Source organism: Dipodomys spectabilis, unplaced genomic scaffold, assembly GCF_019054845.1.
Source record: "Dipodomys spectabilis isolate Male_0828 unplaced genomic scaffold, ASM1905484v1 ptg000231l, whole genome shotgun sequence".
NCBI classification, from domain to species: Eukaryota; Metazoa; Chordata; class Mammalia; order Rodentia; family Heteromyidae; genus Dipodomys; species Dipodomys spectabilis.
Genome location: NW_024870908.1, coordinates 6,940,812 through 6,962,046, shown reverse-complemented (window position 1 = coordinate 6,962,046; position 21,235 = coordinate 6,940,812). Strand labels below are relative to the sequence as shown.

The 21,235-nt window shown below is 45.2% G+C and overlaps 2 protein-coding genes across 5 annotated transcripts; one reads left to right on the top strand and one right to left on the bottom strand.

Annotated features, from left to right (window-relative positions):
- The first annotated feature begins 1,168 nt into the window (after positions 1-1,168).
- On the top strand, positions 1,169-12,359 carry Znf75a (zinc finger protein 75a). 4 transcript variants are annotated; one of them, XR_006150456.1, is made up of 8 exons: positions 1,169-1,322; positions 2,505-3,022; positions 5,037-5,232; positions 6,507-6,598; positions 7,149-7,275; positions 10,783-10,893; positions 11,058-11,803; positions 11,839-12,359. XR_006150456.1 is itself a non-coding variant. In XM_042698463.1 (7 exons), the coding sequence occupies exons 2-7, from the start codon at positions 2,615-2,617 to the stop codon at positions 11,735-11,737; spliced, it is 1,614 nt and encodes a 537-aa protein (XP_042554397.1). In that variant the 5' UTR covers positions 1,169-1,322; positions 2,505-2,614; the 3' UTR covers positions 11,738-12,359. The 4 variants fall into 4 exon arrangements, 3 of the variants coding, with proteins under 3 accessions (XP_042554397.1, XP_042554398.1, XP_042554399.1); XM_042698463.1 differs by having other exon boundaries at positions 11,058-12,359; XM_042698464.1 differs by lacking the exon at positions 1,169-1,322 and adding an exon at positions 1,580-1,597 and having other exon boundaries at positions 11,058-12,359.
- A 3,238-nt stretch (positions 12,360-15,597) lies between these two features.
- Positions 15,598-17,090, bottom strand: LOC122123719 (HAUS augmin-like complex subunit 2). The gene is given in 2 exon segments (XM_042698137.1): positions 15,598-16,331; positions 17,060-17,090. Coding segments are annotated over 2 exon segments (744 nt in total). The 3' UTR covers positions 15,598-15,618.
- Between the last annotated feature and the right edge of the window lie 4,145 nt (positions 17,091-21,235).

Sequence of the window (21,235 nt, the reverse complement as noted above, 5' to 3'; positions counted from 1 at the left end):
GGGAGGGGGCAGCGCAGGCAGGGAGGCGGGGGGGGGGAGGGAGGCGGGGGGGAGGGAGGGGGGCAGCGCAGGCAGGGAGGCGGGGGGGGGGAGGGGAGGCAGCGCAGGCAGGGGGGGAGGGAGGGGGCAGCGCAGGCAGGGAGGGGGGAGGGAGGGGGCAGCGCAGGCAGGGAGGCGGGGGGGGAGGGGGGGCAGCGCAGGCAGGGGGGGGAGGGAGGGGGCAGCGCAGGCAGGGAGGGGGGAGGGAGGGGGCAGCGCAGGCAGGGAGGCGGGGGGGGGGGGGGGGAGGGGAGGCAGCGCAGGCAGGGGGGGAGGGAGGGGGCAGCGCAGGCAGGGAGGGGGGAGGGAGGGGGCAGCGCAGGCAGGGAGGCGGGGGGGGGGGAGGGGAGGCAGCGCAGGCAGGGGGGGAGGGAGGGGGCAGCGCAGGCAGGGAGGGGGGAGGGAGGGGGCAGCGCAGGCAGGGAGGCGGGGGGGAGGGGGGGCAGCGCAGGCAGGGAGGCGGGGGGGAGGGAGGCGGGGGGGAGGGAGGGGGCAGCGCAGGCAGGGAGGCGGGGGGGGGGGGAGGGGAGGCAGCGCAGGCAGGGGGGGAGGGAGGGGGCAGCGCAGGCAGGGAGGGGGGAGGGAGGGGGCAGCGCAGGCAGGGAGGCGGGGGGGGGAGGGGGGGCAGCGCAGGCAGGGAGGCGGGGGGGGGAGGGGGGGCAGCGCAGGCAGGGAGGCGGGGGGGGGAGGGAGGCGGGGGGAGGGAAGCGGGGGGGGGAGGGAGGGGGCAGCGCAGGCAGGGAGACAGGGGGGGGAGGGAAGGGGGGCAGCGCAGGCCCCGCACTCCCTCCGAGCAGCGGCCTGGGGCGGCCCGTGCGGCGCGGGCAATCTGTCCACAGGGGAAGCCACGTTCGCGTGGAAACGAGAGGATCGGGAGGAAAGCGCGCTTTCCCGGAGAGGAGGAAGAAGGGAGGAGGAGGAGGAGGCCGCCGGCGAGCGACGCCTCCAGAGCGGGGACCGCGGCGTTGCGGCCGCAGGGCCCCTCTAGGCTTCGGCGGGCTCGGAGACTCGGTGGTGTACAGTCCCCCGCCCGCCAGGCAGAAGGGGCGGGGGGGTGCGTGTGTGCGCGCGCTCAGGGCAGGTAGCGCGACGTCACTTCCGGCCGGCTGCGCGCGGGCTGGAACGGCGACCCGCAGGCCGCGAGCGTTCGCGGTCGGCCGGGGTCTGGAGCGTGCCCGCGTCCGCGGGGCTTCGCTCGCCGGCTCGCCGGCGGCCGGTGCGGGAGGCTCGCCAGTGAGCCCGAGAAGCCGGCAGCGGCGTCCGCGGAAGCCGAGCTGTCTGAGGTAGCCCTTCGGCGGCCGGACGCGGGGAGGCAGCGGGGCCGGCGGGCGGGAGCCGGGCCGGGGCGGCCGGGGCCGCGCGGCCTCCGCCCCCAGGTCGCGGTGCCCCGCCCGGGCGGGCAGCCGGCAGCCGGCGTCTCCGAATGCCTGCGGCACCCGGGCGAAACCTCGGTTCCCCGGGGGAGAAAGTGAGGCCCGCGACGCTCCCGAGCCTCTGACGCCCGGGAGGTGGGGCGTCAGGCCCGGCCTCCCCACCGGCTCCCACTCCGCTTTAACAAGTCAGTTGTGATTTTTTTTCTAGTCCAATTAAGCAGACATGTAAAATTCTGCATAAATGTTCTTGCAAAGAAAGGGGAGCCTCTGGCTTGCCCGGCGAAGAGACCTTGAGAAGAATGGGGCTACTTTCCCCACTTTCCCCTATTTTTTTTTTTTCTGTGTTGGCTCACGGGGTCTTCGTTCTTTGCCATTGTTCATACAGTGGAAAGTGCCAGAAGGGTTGCGGAAGTTGAACACTTCCTAAACTCAGATTGGGGTGAGCAGTTAAAGTTGAAGAGAAACTAAGAATATATTGTTATTTTCTCCTGCTTTTTTTCTTATGGGGAGAATGGGATAGGAAACACACAAATCACTTGTATGTGGAGCTTTCACACTCCTTTCAACTTGTTGGTGCTGATTTTTTTCTATTGCCTGCCTTTCCTGAGTTAGCTTTTTTTTTTTTTTTTTTTAATAGCAATGTTATCTATTGACATTTTTCCTTCTCTTAGCTGTGTTTTACTTTGAGTGGCAGAAAGGAGAGAAGAAAAGGCCTGGCAATTGACTCCCCCATTCCCCTACTCTTATTGAAGCTTAAGCTCAGGTCTGTTTCCTTAGCTTTTTCACTCAAGGTTGGTGCTCTACCACTTGAGCCACAGCTCCACTTGCAGCTTTTTGGTGCTTAATTGGAAGTAAGTCTCATGGACTTTGATGCTCAGGTTGGCTTCAAGTCTCCATCCCCAGCTATCAGCCTCCTGAGTAAGTAGGATTACAGGCATGAGTCACTGGTGCTTTGCTCTGGCAGTTGATTTTAAATGAGAAAGCAAGCTGGGACCTTTTCTGCTTATTTTTCTCTCATAATTATGTAACAATTATTATGGTTCATGTGACTTTATTAACATGTGCTTTTTTTTCTCCCCTTGGTGTCTTTAGGAAGAAGATATTTTCACTCACTTCTTCTGTACCACACCAGACAGGAGCTTGGTGGCCAAAGGTGGCGCCACTGAGGTGTCAGACATAGGAGCAAAACTTGCTACAGCAAAATGGTGATGGTAGATCTGAAGATTGAGTATTTGAACCCTCATGTCAAGGCTCTGTGGGAGACCAACGAGCCTGTGACAGAGCACTCCAGTCAAAGTAAAGTGTCTTCTTCACAGAGAGACAGTCTCAGACACAGGAACTCTTGTTGGCACTTCAGGAATTTTGATTATCACAAAGCATCAGGACCCCGTGAGGCTGTCAGCCAGCTTCAAGAATTATGCCATCTTTGGCTAAGACCAGAAGTGCACTCCAAAGAGCAGATCTTGGAACTACTAGTGTTAGAGCAGTTCCTGTCCATTCTCCCAAGGGAGATGCAGACTCGGATACAGAAGTACCATCCAAAAACCATTGAGGAGGCTGTGTCCCTGGTAGAGCACTTGCAGAGGGAATCTGATCAAATAAGGAATGGGGTGAGAAGGAAGATCCCTGACACATACAATGAAATAGGATGAAGGTGTTTGTAGTTGGGGTGGGGTAAGTTACTGAGAAATGTTAGATTAGGTCATTTCTGTTGATCCTTTAGGGAAGTTAAGGTGGGAGTTGAAACATACAAGTGCTTTGGAAAAATCAGTCCACTTGTTACAAAAAACATAGAATATACTTCCCTTGCTTTAGATAAAAGTTGATTTTTTTTTTTTCCTCTTGAAATCATCATTAATTGAAGATGATGGTCTTGGCTAAGAAGACTTGAATTCTTAGGAACCACAATAAAAGCAAGGGCAGGGGGACTGTCTAGAACTCTTAAAAAAAAAAAAAAAAAAAGACCTGCCAGTAGCTGGTGGCTCACACCTGTAACATTAGCTACTCAGGACTCTGAGATGTGAAGATCGTGGTTTGAAGCCAGCCTGGGCAGAAAAGTCCATGAAATTATTTTTTGTTGTTCATGGGGCTTGAACTGGGCCTGAATGCTGTCCTTCAGCTCTTCAGCTCAAGACTAGTGCTCTACCACTTTGCCACTGTGCCACTTCTGGTTTTCTGAATGGTTTATTGGAGATAAGAGTCACACATTTTCCTGCCTGGGTTGGCTTTGAACTGCAATCCTCAGATCTCAGCCTCCTGAGTAGCTAATATTACAGGTGTGAGTCACTGGTGCCCAGCTTTCCATGAAATTCTTTTTTTTTGGGGGGGGGGGGGGTCCAGTAGTGCGGCCTGAACTCTGGGCCTGGGCGCTGTCCCTCAGCTCTTCAGCTCAAGGCGAGCGCTCTACCACTTGAGCTACAGCGCCACTTCCAAGTAGCAGAATTCTTGCCTAGCAAGGGCGAGGCTCTGAGTTCAAACCCTCTCATAACTGCAAATAAATAAAAGAATATTAATAAAAGAGAGCAAGGATAGTAAAGAAAAGGAGAAACCGGGTGCCAGTGGCTTATGCCTGTAATCCTAGCTTCTTAGGAGGCTGAGATCTAAGGATCATGGTTCGAAGCCAGTCAGGCAGGAAAGTCCATAACATAAGACTCTTATCCCCAATAAACTAGTCAAAAAAGCCACTGTGGCACTGTGGCTCTAGTGGTAGAGTGCTAGCCTTGAGCAAAAAGAAGCTCAGGAACAGAGCCTAGGCCCCATAGTTCAATCCCTAGGACTGGCAAAAAAAAAAAAAAAAGTGCAGTGGAAGGGGAAAAGACAATAAAACAAAGATTTTGAAGGAATAAATATCCCAACAGAGCTTTGATAAGATACCAAGGAATTGTGGCCCCTACTGTAGCTTAGCCTTAGTGGTTGGTCCTTGATTTTGCTTGGAGTAGGGAGTCAGGGTATGGGCTTGTATTGCTTAGGTAAAGAATATAGATAGAAGCCAGGTGCCGGTGGCTCACGTCTCTAATCCTGGCTACTCAGGAGGCTTAGATCTGAGGATCCAGAAGTGGTGCTGTGGGCTCAAGTTGTAGAGCACTTGCCTTGAGCTGAAAAGCTCAGGTACAGCACCCAGGCCCAGGGTTCAAGCCCCAGGACTGACACACACACACACAATTTTGTTGGGAGTAGGTTAAGAGTCACTCTTCACATTCTCTATTCTATCTCCATTCTCTGAAAAACGTTTCCTGGCCTTAGGGAAAATCTGCCAATAGCAAAAACTTTGTTCAGTTCTTTAAATTTTAGAGAAACAAGATAGACAACCACTAAAAAAGAAATATAAGTCAAGAGAAAAAGCCAGAAAAGGCAAAATGTGAATAGGTGGCCTGCTCAACCCTGTTTGGTCTGAAGTGAGGGTTGATATGGTGCTGGAGGAATGGCAGCAATTTCCCCCCCCTTCACCTCAATTTTCCCATATTGTTGCTATCCCTGTAGAAAAATGGTCACCCCATATCTAAATCCTGTGGTTTTCTTCCATGACTCATGCTTTGACTGTTTGAGATGTATACTTGTTCCTCTTCTTTGTCTCTTCCCAACTCAAAAGTAAGCCTTTGGTAACAGGATGGGAATTACTTCTAGGTCACAGTCCCTGAGCCAGGGAAGGAGGCAGTGTTTTTGGGAAAAACAGCAGAAGCCCCAGGCTTCAAGCTGAAGGCAGCAGAGGCTCCACCAGAGGGAATGTCCCAGGAGGAAGAATTTTGGAATACATACCAGGGTCTGCAAAAACATCAGAGCAAGAATACTCATAAGGAAGCCAAGACTGTATATGAGAGGGGTAAGGAGCTTAATAATTTCTTAGAACTATTAGCAGTTTGTTCATCCTAAATGTCATGGGCATTTTTGTGGGTACTTAGGTCTGTGGATCTGTAAGAAGAGCCACAGAGCTGTTAGGTGGCCCCTCAGGCAGTGGAAGAATGTGCCAACAATGGGCAAAGATAAGCTTTGCCTAGACTCTAGAAACATCCAAATCACAGAACTCTGCGTTGTACTCCTTAGAAAAGTGAAGAGAAGGAAAAGAAATCAAGCAGCAAAATTTGGGGCTCTTTCATCCTGAAGAAATACAGAATTGTGATCAGAATAGGTTTGGTGTTTTTGTTTTTGAAAAAGTATTGGCATCAGGATGTAAAGACAGGAAGTGGCTCTGTAGCTCAAGTGGTAGAGCGCTCACCTTGAGCTGAAGAGCTGAGGGACAGTGCTCAGGCCCAGAGTTCAAGCCCCACAACCGACCAAAAAAAAAAGAAAAGATGTAAAGGCATGTGTATTAGGGAAGTAATTTTGTTTTGAAAAAGTATTACTGTCAGGATGTGAAGACATGTATTAGGGAAATAATAAAAGGCAAAATAATTCCTACCATATACTAGAGTCAGTACTTTTTTTTTTTTTTTTGCCGGTCATGGGGCCTGAACTCTGGGCCTGGGCGCTGTCCCTCAGCTCTTCAGCTTAAGGCTAGCGCTCTACCACTGGAGCCACAGCACTACTTCCGGCTTTTTCTGTTTATGTGGTGCTGAGGAATCCAACCCAGGGCCTCATGCTTGCAAGGCATGCACTCTGCCGCTGAGCTACCTTCCCAGCCCCTCAGTACTTCGTTTGTAATACCTTTTTCCTAACTCAGGAAATGTTATGTCCTGAGAAAAAAAATTGGGGATTGTATTCATTTCTCGTGACAATTAAGGAAACAGCTGAGGAACTGAGTGTGAAGGTTGGTAGAGTCTTGTTTCTTAACTAGATGAAGGTTACCTAAGATATTCCATCATTTCTTTTTTCTATCTTTTCTTAAAAAATGAGGACCTCGGGCTGGGAAGGTGGCTCAGTGGTAGAATGCTTGCCTTGCATGCATGAGGCACCTTAGCACCACATAAGCAAAAAAAGCTGGAACTGGGGCTGTGGCTCAAGTGGTAGAGTGCTAGCCTTTAGCTGAAGAGCTGAGGGACAGTGCCCAGGCCCCATGACAGACAAAAAAAAAAAAAAAAGAATGAGGACCTATATTGTACAAAAATGACCTCAGAATGCTTATAAAAGAAATTTCCTCTGGCTTTTTCTTACCCACAGCTATGCCTGCTCAACAGATTCTAGTCTTTCCTGAGCAAACTAACACCAAAGACTGGACAGTGGCACCTAAGCTCATCTTGCCTGAATCCCAGGTGAGCTGTGATTTATCCACCTGTTCAGAGCTGCCTTTCCTTGCTGCCCATGAATCCTACTGCCCAGGAGGGCCTCGGAGGCACCTTCTTGCTTGGGAATTGGGTATCTACTAGGCTGTTAGGTGATCCTTTGGCTCCTTTCTGCATTCTCACTTTAAAAAATATTACAGTCATGTAATGATGAGGATGCTTTCTGAGAAATGTATTACTATGAATCAGTTACTTAATGAGGCCTCAATAAAAAAATGAATATATGAATCAACTTATTTCTAACTACTGTGTAGTGTATATGACTATACACTAATAATTGCAGCAGTATCACATGAGAAGTACATAGCAGTATAACTTCACAAAACAGTAGAAATTGCAAATCCACTATAATCTTATAGGACCACTGAACATATGAAGCCTGTTGTTGACCAAAGTACCATTATATATGTCAAATATTGTTAATTCCTTTAATATGTGGCTTACCACACATTTTTAGCCAGGTAGTTGGGAAGCTTCTGTAGTGATAAGTACTGAGCTAAAAATCCATTCTCTTCTCTAGAGCTTGTTGGCATTTGACGACGTGGCCATGTATTTTTCTCAGGAAGAATGGGAGTTATTGAATCCCACTCAGAAGAGTCTCTACAATGATGTGATGCAGGAAAACTATAATACTGTCATCTCTCTAGGTAATGATCCACTCTCCCTTTGTGTAGAAGTTTGAGTGAAATCTTGTCTTAATCTTCTTTTTTTTTTTTTTTTGGGTCCAGTCGTGGGGCCTGAACTGTGGGCCTGAGCGCTGTCCCTCAGCTCTTCAGCTCAAGGCTAGCGCTCTACCACTTGAGCCACAGCGCCACTTCCAGCTTTTTTCTTTTTGCTTATGTGGTACTGAGGAATCGAACCCAGGGCCTCATGCATACAAGGCAAGCACTCTACCATTGAGCCACCTTCCCAGGCCTGTCTTAATCTTCTCTTAGCTGGTCGTATCTGAGGCAGATGATGAAGAGGAGAGAAGATAAATTCAAATTATCTCAGGGAGCTTTTGCCAAATTTATATGCTTATTTCTTTCAAATTCTTCATACCTTTTTCCTCCAAATGTGCTCTCCTATATCTTCGATACTCTAATCTTGACTAAGTGATAGTATTCTTTTTTTTTTTTCTTTTCTTTTTTTTGGGGGGGGCTTCGGTCATGGGGCCTGAACTCTGGGCCTGGTGCTCTCCCTCAGCTCTTCAGCTCAAGGCTAGCATTCTACCACTTGAGCCACAGTGCCACTTCCAGCTTTTTTTTTTGTTTTTTTTTGCTTATGTAGTGCTGAGGAATCGAACCCAGGGCTTCATGCATGCAAGGCAAGTGCTCTACCACTGAGCCATTCCCAGCCCATTATCTGTTTTTTTTTGTTTTTGTTTTTGTTTTTTTGTGTCGGTATTGGGGCTTGCACTCTGGGCTTGGGCGCTGTCCATGTGCTCTTCAGCTCAAGGCGAGTGCTCTACCACTTAAGCCATAGCGCCACTTCCAAAGTGATAGTATTCTTGGATCTACCTTCAGAATACAGCTTGGGCTGGGAAGGTGGCTCAGTGGTAGAGTGCTTGCCTTGCATGCATGAGGCCCTGTGTTTGATTCCTCAGCACCACATAAGCAGAAAAAGTGGGAAGTGGCTTTGTGGCCCAAGTGGTAGAGTGCTTGCTAGCCTTGGTCTGAAGAGCTGAGGGACAATGCCCAGGACCAGAGTTCAGGCCCCATGACTGACCAAAAAAAAAAGAATACATTGGATTCAACCATGTCTCAGCTTCTTTTACTGTTACCATTATGGTCAAAGCCAGTCTTAGCTCAAACTGGATAGCTCTTTGGCTGATGCTTCTACCTTCATCTTGATCTCCAGGTTTTTCCACACAGCAGCCAGTGATCTTTCAAATTTTAAAAACCCTGTGACTTCAGGAAAAGATCCCAAATCCATCCCATTCCCAGGACCTGCCACATTATAGCTCCAACCTACCTCTCTATAATCATCTCTTGGTACTTCTGCTCTTGCTATATCTTTTTTTTTTTTGTCTGTCTTGGGGCTTGAACTCTGGGTCTGATTGCTGTCCATCAGCTCTTCAGCTCAGAGTGAGCACTCTATCACTTGAGCTACAGCGCCAATTTCAGTTTCCTGATGGTTTATTGGAGATAAGGGTTTTATGGACTTTCCTGCCTGGGCTGGCTTTGAACTGTGATCCTCAGATCTCAGCCTCCTGAGTAGCGAGGGTTACAGGCATCAGACACCAGCGCCTGGCTTCTTGCTTCATCTTGAACCTTACTGGTCCTGTTACTGAAACTGGCCATGCTCATTTCCATCCTCCTGCTTCCTGAAATTCAAAATACTAGAGTCCCTGATTTCTTCATTTTCAAGCACCTTTAAGTTCTGCCCAACTCAGAACAGTTAGTAGTATTCAAGGTGGGAAAGCCCTATTTTTATTGTCATTCCTGAAAATAGAAGTCACCTGGGAAATGGGCTTTTGGTTTTGGCAGATACTTGATTCTAATTTATAATGGAAAAGCCATTTTGGTACCCCAGAAATGGATATACACATACTTGTAAAGGTGTCCCATCTCTACTGAAAGAGGATTTTGCTGGATGCTGATGGCTCATGCCTGTAATCCTAGCTACTGAGGCAGCTGAGATCTGAGGAATTGTTCAAAGCCAGCGCTGGCAGAAAAGTCCTTGAGACTTCCAGTGAACAGCCAGAAAACCAGAAGTGGCACTGTGGCTCAAAGTGGTAAGCACTAGCCTTGAGCAAAAGAGCTCAGGGACAGTTTCCATGCCATGAGTTCAAGCCCCTCAACTGACCAAATAAAAAATAAAAAGTCAAGATCTTTTTGTACTTTAGAAATAAGCTCACGATACGGTTCACAGATAGAAATGAGAAATTTCCTCTGCTTCCTTTCTCCCTAAGCGCATGTTGCCTGAATCCCATGTGACTTTGCTTTCCAGATGTTTAGGGTTGCCTAAGTTAGACCTCATCTGCTTTTCTCTGCTGTCTCAAGCCAACATTGCTCAGCTGCTACCTCCTAGGCACCTATATCCATCAGACTTGACATAAGGAGAAATTTATTTTGGCTCAAAATTTCAGTCTACCATGTTGGGGATGGTGTGGCAGGACAGAAGCTCAGTAAGAAGCAGTGAAAGTATGCCTGTATTAGTGGCCTTTCTCTTTTTGTTTCTATTCCATCTGGGCCACCTCTAGCCAGTGGGACGGTCTCATCCATGTTCTGGATGTAATAGTCTCTGGAAATACTCTTACAGACATAGCCAGAAGTGTGCGCTATAATTTCCTACTTATCAAAGTTGACAAGATTCAACAACACAAAGCATTTTATCACAGATGTTCTTCAGGCAACCACACCTGGCCTTAGGAGATCAGGCCCTGTGCTGATTACTTGCCTTCTTCCTTTTCTCATTAAAAAAAAAAAAATGATAATGTGCATTTTTAATTCCTTCAGTACATAGCCTACTATACTTTTTTTTTTTTTGGTCATTTGTGGGGCTTGAACTCTGGAGTCTGGGTGCTGACCCTGAGCTCTTCAGCTCAAGGTGAGTGCTTTACCACTTGAGACACAGTACCACTTCTGGTTTTCTGGTAGTTATTGGAGATAAAAGTCTCCAGACTTATAATCCTAGCTACTCAGGAGGCTGAGATCTGCGGATCGTGATTCAAAGCCAGCCTGGGCAGGAAAGTCTGTGAAACTCTTTATCTCCAATAAACTACCAGAAAACCAGAAGTGGCCCTGTAGCTCAAGTGGTAGAGCTCTAGCCTTAAACTGAAGAGCAGAGGGACATAGCTCAGGCCCAGAGTTCAAGCCCCACAACTGACAAAAATTTTAAAAAAGTCTCCAGACTTTCCTGTCTGGGCTGGCTTTGAACCACGATCCTCAGATCTCAGCCTCCTAAGTAGCTAGGATTGTAGTTGTGAGCCACCAGTTCCTGGCTTTCCCATATCCTTTTTGTTAAATCACTTTGAAGTTTATTTCTCAGTCTCTGCTTTTCATATCCATCCATGAATACAGTAGAATAGAAACGGTTATGGATGTGGAAGACTCCATTTACTTATTTGCAGTAATACACTGTAAAAGTGTTCTTCGTTTTCCCTAAGTATAATTAATGGAACAATTCACTGTTAACTTTCATAGCTTAATTTCATTTTTTTCATCTCACAGCATTATTTGTGCTTCCCAAACCTAAAGTGATCTTCTGTCTAGAACAAGGGGAGGAACCATGGGTTCAAGGATCCTCAGATTTCAAAGACAGTCGTAGAGGATTTTGTACAGGTAAATTGTGATTTACGGGAGGAAACATGTTCATGTGAACGTTTTCAGGGACTTAATGTTTTTCTTCTAATTAAAAAAATAATAATCACTTAATTTTCCATCCCATTTCTGTCGTTTTCTTGTTCAGCAATACAGGTGGCTGAATCTTATGTTTATTCCAACAGGGTTAAAAGTAAAAAATGACAATGAAAATCACCAGCCTATATCACTTTCTGACTTAGAAATGCAAGCATCAAAAGACATAGTATCAAAAAAGATCAAATTGGAAGTTTCCCAGAAAGCAACTGGCAAACAAAATCATGGTGATACACACAGAGTGGGGAAATGGCACCGAGATTTTTCAGTGAAGAAAAGAAAGAAACTTTCAACATGGAAACAAGAGCTGCTGAGACTTATGGATCTTCGCAAGAAAGATTGTGAAGGAGAGAAACCCTTTAAATGCCCAGAATGTGGGGAAAGCTTCAAAGTTAGCTCTGACCTTTTTAAGCACCAAAGAATTCACACTGAAGAGAAACCTTACAAATGTCAGCAGTGTGATAAGAGGTTTAGGTGGAGTTCAGCTCTCAGTAAGCACTTAACCACACACCAAGGAATAAAACCATATAAATGTTCTTGGTGTGGGAAAAGCTTCAGCCAAAATACAAATCTTCACACTCACCAAAGAACTCACACTGGAGAGAAGCCCTTTACTTGTCATGAGTGTGGGAAAAAGTTCAGTCAGAACTCCCATCTTATTAAACACCGGAGAACCCACACAGGAGAGCAGCCTTATACCTGTAGTATATGTAAGAGAAACTTTAGTAGGCGCTCAAGCCTTCTTAGACATCAGAAACTCCACCAATGAGAGGAAACTTATCCAGTGTCCTCATTCTGAAGGAATTTACCAAATAGAAGAGCTTGATCCTTAAGTGGGGAAAATGCAAAATGAAGAATGAGTTTTCACCATCAGAAAATTTGGAGAAAATAAGCCTTGTGTTTCACAGAAAGGAATCAAGGTTAGCTCTGCAGGGAGTGCTGGTTTTACTTTTTTTTTTTTTTTTTAACCAATCCTGGGATTTAAACACAGAGCCTGGGTGCTGTCTCTGAGCCACAATTTTGCCTTCTACCACTTGCCACAACTCCACCCCATTCAGACTTTCCCTCCCAGGCTGGCTTCAACTGCATTCCTCTGATCTTAGCCTCCCGAGTAGCTAGGATTACAGGTGTGGGCTACTGGCGCCCATCACAGTTTTACTTTCAACTGTCAGGGAATACCTTAGGAAGAGAGTTGTTCTAAGAGCATTCTAATTATGGAAAAGGACTACTTTGGAATTGTACCAGAAATAGTAATTTCAGCTTCATATAGCAGGTGTAGCCAGTAGTCTGATAACAAGTAAATATTGTTGGGCTTGTGGGTTTTCTTTTCAACCTTAGAAATCTTCAGCCTAATCATTTGTAGCATAATTTTCTAAGGCAAAAAAAAATAAATAAGGGCTGGGAAGGTGGCTCAGTGGTAGAGCACTTGCCTTGCATGCTCGAGGCCCTGGGTTCGAATCCTCAGCACCACATAAGCAAAAAAAGAAAAAAGCCAGAAGTGGCGCTGTGTCTCAAGTGGTAGAGCGCTAGCCTTGAGCTGAAGAGCTGAGGGACAGCGCCCAGGCCCAGAGTTCAGGCCCCACGACCAGACCCCCCCCCCCAAAAAATAAATAAGTTTAGGATTATAAGCATGAAAATGAATTCTAGTTAACCATATTGGATTTTCTTTCTCTTATTGGACACTGTTCACCAAGTTGGACATTACAATAATCTCTTACCTATCCCAGAAGTTATATTTCAGATGTCCACACAATATGTGAAAATCCAAAAAGTAGCAGCATTATATTTATTTTGTGTGTGTATACACATATGTATGTAACTTTAAAGACTATAAACCTTTCCCACTCTCTTATTAACCTTTCCCACACTTTGTGTGTGTGGTTTGTGGGCATTGAACTCAGGGTCTGGGTGTTATCCTGAGCCTCTTTGTGTTCAAGGCTAGCACCCTACCACTTTGAGCCACAGCTCCTCAATTTCCTGGTTGTTAATTGGAGATAAGAGTCTCACGAGGACTTTTCTGCCCAAGTTGACTTCGAACCATGATCCTTAGATCTCAACCTTCTTAAACATTTTTCTACACTCTTAAACCTATGTAGTCTTAACAGCATATAAAATTCTGTATGGGTACTCACCAGTGAAGTGTACTACAACTTGAACGATGACGATCATGAATTATGGAGCTATGCAGTGCTAATGGTGATGAAGGTAACGAGATGAGATGAGATGAATATACTGTATAACCAAGCAGCACATCGCAGCTCTTCTGAAGGCACCACTTCATCAGGCACATCAGCTGGTGGTGCAGTATCTTCGCCCTGGGCTGTAACTTCTGTTTCTGCTAAAGGCGTAGGCATAACTGATCTCTTTGTCTGTGTGATGAATATAGTTATGTGAAGTTGCTGGTGCTATTTTTTTCCCCGAGTGATAAGGTTTTTATAAACTGACATGCCATTCTCAGTTGTATTTATGCTGTGCAATGAACGAAGCATATAATGGGGTCCCATCTTCAGCCACTTGCTGAAATTCTTTGGCCATTCTGACCATGGTTACAAGATGATTGAGGGTTAGGCCAACCTCCTCCTCCAACCCATAGTTTGTCTGGCTGCCCGTCCTCTTCTTTACTTGCTGACTTTGTTCAGTCAGATAGCCCCCTTACTCGATGATGGACTTGAACACCCCATTCTCGTACTCCTTGGCTCTGGCTTTATCCTCAGAGGCAGATTCTCCATGCAGAGAAATGCTCTTAAGTCCAAAGTGTCTTTGATATTTGTCAAACCAGCCGTTATTGGCTCTGAATGGGGTTGGTTTGGTGGGAGAAGCACTCTGTGTTCTGCTTTTGTGTCATCTTCATCTTCATCTTCATCATCACCGTCGTGAAGGTCTGTGCTTTCCACAAAAAGCATAATGTTCCTTGGCCTTTGTACAGATGGTGTTGATAAGCAACAAGATACTGTTGCTGCAGTCCTTTATCCACAGGGCCAATGCAGACTCCATCCTCACAATGACCTTATTCATCCTCACAATGACCGTATTGCAGGAAGTGACCACCCTCATTGCAGTTTTGTTAAACGTCCTTATTGCTATAGACCTAATATTTTCATCTTTGTATAGTGAACAGTGGATTCGCTGATCCTGTAATGGTGGCCCAGACCATATAGCCTTTTCCTTTAACACATCAAGAAAGTTCTACCTTTTCTTTGATGGTAAGCATCTTCCTTTGGCACTTAGGTTCACTGCCAGAAGTCTCAGAAAGTGCACAATGTTTGGGTGGCATTGTAGGGCTTGAAATAAGTTCAAACTTTTACAAAAATTGCACAGAAAGACCACCACAGAGCACCACTATGTGCAGTGATCAGATATCCATGTGAAGTGCACAAGGAGAGACTGTATGGGCATAGTGTGGGAGAGCAGACAGACCACTGCTATAGTCACTGAGCCAATCAGCACCCAGGATACAATACACAGTGCTGTGGTTGGGTACCTTCCATTTTATCAGACAATCATATGCTGTGTACAATTTCATGTTGGCAAACTTGCACAGGCAGTAGTGGCGTACTGCATTTCCTTTGTGTACAGTATGGTATTCATCTGCTGATGAAATACAGTATATACTGCATTAATATGGTTGAATTGACATCATTGTAAGTTTTTTAGGCAAAAAGAATCATAAATATATAAATGCCTATATATTGCAAAATCCTGTGATATAGCAAAAACTGCTGTCTAGAATTACAGTGATCCCTCACCTCTCCAGAGAGTTACATTCCAGAGACCCATGCAAAGGTGAAAATCTGTGAAGCAACCGCATTATATTTATTTTTTATATATAGTTTAAGGCTTTAGAAACCTCTTTTCCTATAAACTTTTCCCACTCTTACTATCCTTTCCCACACTTTTATAAACACTTCATTTGCTCTTAAACCTGCATTTTTTTTGGGGGGGGAGGGGTCCGGTTGTGGGGCCTGAACTCTGGGCCTGGGCGCTGTCCCTCAGCTCTTCAGCTCAAGGCTAGCGCTCTACCACTTGAACCACAGCGCCACTTCTGGCTTTTTTCTTTTTGCTTATGTGGTGCTGAGGAATCGAACCCAGGGCCTCCTGCATGCGCTCTACCACTGAGTCACCTTCCCAGCCCCTAAACCTGCATAATTTTAACAACATAAAATCTGATATGGGTACTCACCAGTAAAGTACACTAAAACTTGAATGATGAAGACCATGAATTGTGTACTGATGTCAACAAAGGTGATGACCATGAGATGAATGTATTGCATAGCCAAGAACAGCAAACAGACCAGTGCTATGGTCACTGAGCCAATCAGTGCCAAGATAGAATACAATGCTGTAGTTGGTCACTTTCCATCCTGTCAGCCAGTAGTGTGCTGTATAGTTTCACATTGATAAACTTATACAAGTGGTAGTGGCATACTGTATTTTATTTCAATATAATATTTTTTTAATTTACTTTTTAATTATCATAGCTAAGTTAGATCTCCATTACTGAAGAGCAGAATATAAACATACAGAAAAAAAATGAACCTAAATCGGTATTCCAATATTTTCATCAGCAAATTCTATAAATATCCATGTCATAGTTAACTAGAAATAGACCTTGTATAACTATATACAATACAGTAAAAATAAAGTGAATAATCACTTGGTATCAATATTTTGAGCATGAACTTTAGAAGTACAAGATACTATAAAGCCATGTTTATGAAGATGATTTTCTTCAGCTAGTACTTTGGGCATACACAAGGAAACTTCCTTTTGTTTTTCTCATCACTTGAGTATATTTTCTGCAAGTTCTTCTGTCTCATTCACCAAAATGTCCATCTTGGCTAAAGCCTGGCTCATTTTCTTTAGATTTGCACCTAAATGAGAATTATTTCTAATTATTTCAAGATGGGTTTCCAGTTTCTCAATAAAAGTCACAGCCAATTTCAGCAAACATACCATGTGTTCAAATAGAAAGGATGAATAACGTCTGCTGACTCTTTCTAGTTCCAGAAGCTCAATTTCCAGGCTTTTCTGGTAGATTTCAGCTTGAATATTATTGATCTGCTGTAATCTGGAGAAATTCTCAAAGCAAGGAGCTGTTTCCTTGGACATACTTAACATTTCCTCAGTGACCATCCCTGAAGTCACCAACTGGTTCAGCAGCAGGCCAGCTGTGTCGGACGCGCTTGCCAGGTCCCGAGGGTTGGGAACCGCCTTCCCGTGACTGTTGGAACAAACCTCCTGGGATGGCGCTGGGAGCGGTGAAGAGAAGGCGGGACCAATGTAATATTTTAATATGTTTGAGTTAACATATTTTAAAATTTTAGGCAAAAAATTAAGATCATAAATATATAAATACCTGTATACTACAAAATCCTGAGATACAGTGAAAACTGATACAGAATTAGATATATATATATTTTTTAACCTGTGATACAGTGAAGCTACAATAAGTGAACTGCAACATACCAAGGCATTGTATATATTAGATGTAAAGAACTTTCTGCAGTAAAAGAAGTTAGACTTACCTTAAAATGCTAATAAGGTAATTTAGCCATAAAATGAGCACTTGCCAAAAGCACTAATGAAAGCAAATGGGACTTTACTATCAACCGTTTTTTTTTTAACCTTTTGATGTGACTCATTTGTTACTAAGAAGCAGGATAGTTACATGTGTATAAGAACTGAAATGTTTATATGTTAGAGCAGGATCCTGTGGCTTGCTTGCCATGGAGACGTGGGCATCTAGGCAATGGGAGATTAAAGACTGGAAAATCAAGGACTGAGAACTTACCTTTGGTGTTGGACAAGTTCAAGAATGTTTACCTCTATGCTTTGTCTTGTACTGAAAGTTCTTAAGGAGGCAGGGTCTACCTCTCTTCTAGCTCCAGAACAATAGCAGCCTCAAATGTATTTTGTAGATTGCTAATAGACTATCCTCTATGGATTTTTTTTTAAGGTTCTAGAATTTGAACTCAGTCTTGTGCTTGCTAGGCAACTTCCAGCCCCTTTGCTTTTGATTATTATTGAAATAACATCTCAACACTTCTCCCAAGTGTACTTGAACCATGATCCTCCAATCTCTGCTTCTCACCATAGCTGATGAGAGAAACATGCACCATCATACTTCGCTTTTTCCTGAAATGGGGTCTCAGGAACTAGTTGTCCCAGCTGGCCTTGTACTCCCAGGTAGCTAGCATTACAGGTCTGAGCCCCCATACCTGGCTTCTAGCCTGAAGATTCCTTCCCTCCCTCCCTCCCTCCCTCCCTCCCTCCCTCCTTCCCTCCCTCCTTTCCTTCCTTCCTTCCTTTCCCTTCCTCCTCTCCTCTCCCCTCCCCTCCCCTCCCCTCCCCTCCCCTCCCCTCTCCTCTCCTCTCCTCTCCTCTCGTTGGTCGTGGGGCTTGAACTCTGGGTCTGGGCACTGTTCCTCAGCTCTTCAGCTCAAGGCAAGCACATTACTACTTGAGCTACAGCACCACTTCCGGTTTTCTGGTGGTTTATTGTAGATAAGAGTATCTTGGACTTTCCTGCCCAGGCTGGCTTTGAACCATGATCCTCAAATCTCAGCCTCCTGAGTAGCTAGGATGACAGGCGTGAACCACTAGCACCCTGCTTTTTAATTTTATTTTTAAATAAGTTTTTGTACTGTACAGAGGGGTTACAATTACACAAGCAAGGTAATAAGTACATTTCTTATCAAGCATTGTTGCCGCCTCCTTTGTTTTTCCTCTACCATCCCTGCTCTCCCATCTCCACGATTATACTCCCCCCCACTTCATGAAGGTTTTCTTACAGCCTACTTTCTTTAGCTGTAACAGTGACTTAGGTTTGTTAGGGTTTTTATGTATATTAGGAAAGAAGTTAAAGAAGTTATCTCTTCTAAGTATATTATAAATGAGAAAGTTGAGAGATTACAGGAATTTGTTCAAGACCTAATCATTACTGCAGTGTCTGTGGGCTGTCAGTTTAATGTATGAAGGCAGAATTAATAGGACTAATTTGTTATATAATCTCTGAACATCTAGCCCAAATAACATTGTGTTGTATCAAATTTTGGTTTACAGAATGTTCCTGTTTTTAGATGGATTCATCCAGAGTCTACTTTTTTGTTGTTGTTGATTGTGGGGCTTGAACTCCGGGCCTGGGTGCTGTCCCTCAGCTCTTCAGCTCAAGGCGAGAGCTCTACCACTTGAGCCATAATGCCATTTCCAGTTTTCTGAGTGGTTTATTGGAAATAAGAGTTTCACGGTCTTTCCTGCCTGGGCTGGCTTTGAACTGTGATCCTCAGATGTCAGCCTCCTGAGTAGCTAGGATGACAGGCATGAGCCATGGACACACTTTTTTTTTTTTTTTTTTTTTTTTTTTATCATAGGGCTTGAACTCTGGGCTCAAGTACTTTACCAGGTGAGACACAGCGCCACTTCTGGTTTTCTGGTAGTTTATTGGGGATAAGAATCTCATGGACTTTACTACCCAGGCTGGCTTTGAGCCACAATTCTCAGATCTCAGCCTCCTGAGTTGCTAGGATTATAGGTGTGAGTCACTGGTGCCTGGCTAAGTTTACATTTTTTTTTCTCTAAAATAGAGATAGCATTAAACTCAGGGTTCTAGGGGGTAAGTGGATTTATGAAACTAGCGCTGCTATAATGGAGCCTGGCAGAATGTGGCCAATACAACTTTTTTCTTTGCCCTGTTTCTCAGTAGTAATTTGGGATGACTGATTGTGTGAAAGGAGCAGATGAGGTTACGGCTTTTGCAGTTCTATGCTAAGTTGATTTGATCCTTGGTTTTAATGCTTTATGGCCTGTGTAAGAAGAGATACTTCATCTGTAGGTCTGGAATGCTCAATAGTAATTTTGTTTCGTTTCTGTGAAATGGATTAAACCAAGTCCAATTTCTTAACGTGTTGCCAGCTCTTTATCAAACATCCCATTAGTTTTCAAGTCTTACAACTTTCTCCCAATGACATGGATTCCCTCCTAGCACTACATTCATTTGGTTTGATTTAATGAGAACCTACTGTGTTCAAGGCACTTCTTAGACATATCATTTATTGCAGTGAAGTAAATAGGGAAAGAAGCTAAAGTGGAAAATGATTTTTATTTATTTATTTATTTTTGGTTGTAGGGCTTGAACTCTGGGCCTGAGCGCTGTTCCTTAGCTCTTCAGCTCAAGGTGAGTGCTCTACTGCTTGAGCCACAGCACCACTTCCAGCTTTTTCTGTTTATGCAGTGCTAAGGAATCTAACCCAGGGCCTAATGCATGCAAAGCAAGCACTCTACCACTGAGCCACCTTCCCAGCCCCTGGTTTTGATTTCTTGCACCTTGTAGTAAGGTAGGTTCACAAGATCGTTTTGGTCGGTGGGTTGTGCACAGAAGTCTCAACTTCTGGGCTGAAGCACCTGCTTTCTGGTATGAGACTCTAGTGCTTTCCCTTTCTGCCTCAGCTATGGAAACACAGAGAAGAACCATGAGATGAAGTCACTCCAGACAGCAGTTGTTCTGGAGTTCCCAGAGCTGTAATGGAGTTTGTGAAAATGAGCAATAAATGTTTATGTCAAACCATGGAGCCATTGTGCTGTGTGTTCTGGCCTGTCTTCATAGACTGAAAACTTAGAGGAGAGCAGTGGAAGTTGCAGATCCCTTTGCTGGATTTTGTTGGTAGAGTAGACTTAGAAGTCACGGCTCTCCTATAGCCTAGCCATAACCAGTCCTCCAAGATCAACACAAGCAATTCGGTTTAGGATCTTCTGCACTAGAAGATGATCCAAGTGATTTCCTAAGAACAGTCTCCAACCTTCCAGCATTTGTCATGGCAACGAGTTTGCAAAATGGCACTTCACTTTCATGAAGCTGCCAACTGCAGCATAGCTTTCAAATTCAACAATTTTACAAGTTTTCATCTACTTGTGATCATTTCCAGGTCAATGAAGATGAGTTACTCATCTCACTTGAGAAACCAGTTAGGAAGTGGCTCTGTGGCTCAAGCAGTAGAGCGCTCTCCTTGAGCTGAAGAGCTGAGGGACAGCGCCCAAGCTCAGAGTTCAAGCCCCATGAAAGAAAAAGAGAGAGAAACTAGTTATATAAGGCAAATGGTAAGAAGTGGCTTTCCAGCCCTGCTTTTTTTTTTTTGGTTGGTCATGGGGCTTGAATTCAGCTAGGGCGCTGTCCCTCAGCTCTTCAGCTCAAGGCCAGTGCTCTCTCACTTGAGCTACAGTGCCTCTTCCGGTTTTCTAGTGGTTTATTGGAGAGAAGAGTCTCATGGACTTTCCTGCCCAGGCTGGCTTTGAACTGTGATCCTCAGATCTCAGCCTCCTATGTAGCTAGGATTACAGGCATGAGCCACCAGTGCCTGGCTCAGCCCTGCTTTTTGCTGGTTATACTTTTAGGAGTCTTGCAGATGTGGGCTTAGAACCTTGATCCTTTGAATCTTAGCTTACTGAGTAGCTAGGATTATGGGCAGTAGCCACCCAGCTTTTCGGATTATTTTCTTGCTTTATCCCCAGGCTGGCCTGGACTGTTCTACTTGTGTTTCATGAGTCGGGGATTATGGGGCTGGCCGCTGCACCCAGCCACTGAGTGGAGTCCTATGAACTTTTATGCTTGGGCAGGCCTGGAACTGTGATCCCCAAATTACTACTTTTTGGCAGCTAAGATGATAATTTGAACCACCCTGCCCACTTTTTGTGTTTATGTGCAGGGGGTGGGGGGTGGGCAGGGGTGTTGGAGTTTGAACTCATTTGCTAGGCGGGTGATCTACTTGAGCCATTCTGTCACCAGTGACGTTTTTCTGTCAGAATGTGGATGGTGATGGTGTCTGCGGGATACATCTTCACCCTGGTGGTGGCTTAATGTCTGTTTAACTTGTGACCAAATGTCCCTCTAATAAGAAACTTGTTTATACTGCTACATGCCTTTGTGACTCTTGTCTGACCTCTGTCCAGTTGATACTTACCAAGATACCCACTGTCTAGGAGAGCCAAGATTTGGAAGGAAGTTGGCTTTGAGATGTTAGTCATGTCAAACAAAAGGAAAACTAAAACCAAACATAAAATAACAGAAACAGTTTTGTTACTTACAGATCCCAGAGAAGAGCAGCCTACCTCACAGGACCACTGGGAAGTGGGCTCCATCTGAAACACACATTCAACCAGCAACTGAAGAGAGCCGGAGGACAAAGAGAATAGAGGACATATAACTCCGGTTTCCAAGCCGTTTTCTAGCTGGGTTTCCTGTGGAAGTTACAGACATCAGTCCCATCGAGGCATT

Bases quoted from the DNA above. Each gene is read 5' to 3' on its own strand.
- Znf75a (XM_042698463.1), top strand. From the start codon at position 2,615: ATGGTGATGGTAGATCTGAAGATTGAGTATTTGAACCCTCATGTCAAG. The intron at 5,233-6,506 runs GTAAGGAGCTTA...TCTTACCCACAG, and splicing joins CAAGACTGTATATGAGAGGG to CTATGCCTGCTCAACAGATT. The intron at 6,599-7,148 runs GTGAGCTGTGAT...TCTCTTCTCTAG, and splicing joins TCATCTTGCCTGAATCCCAG to AGCTTGTTGGCATTTGACGA.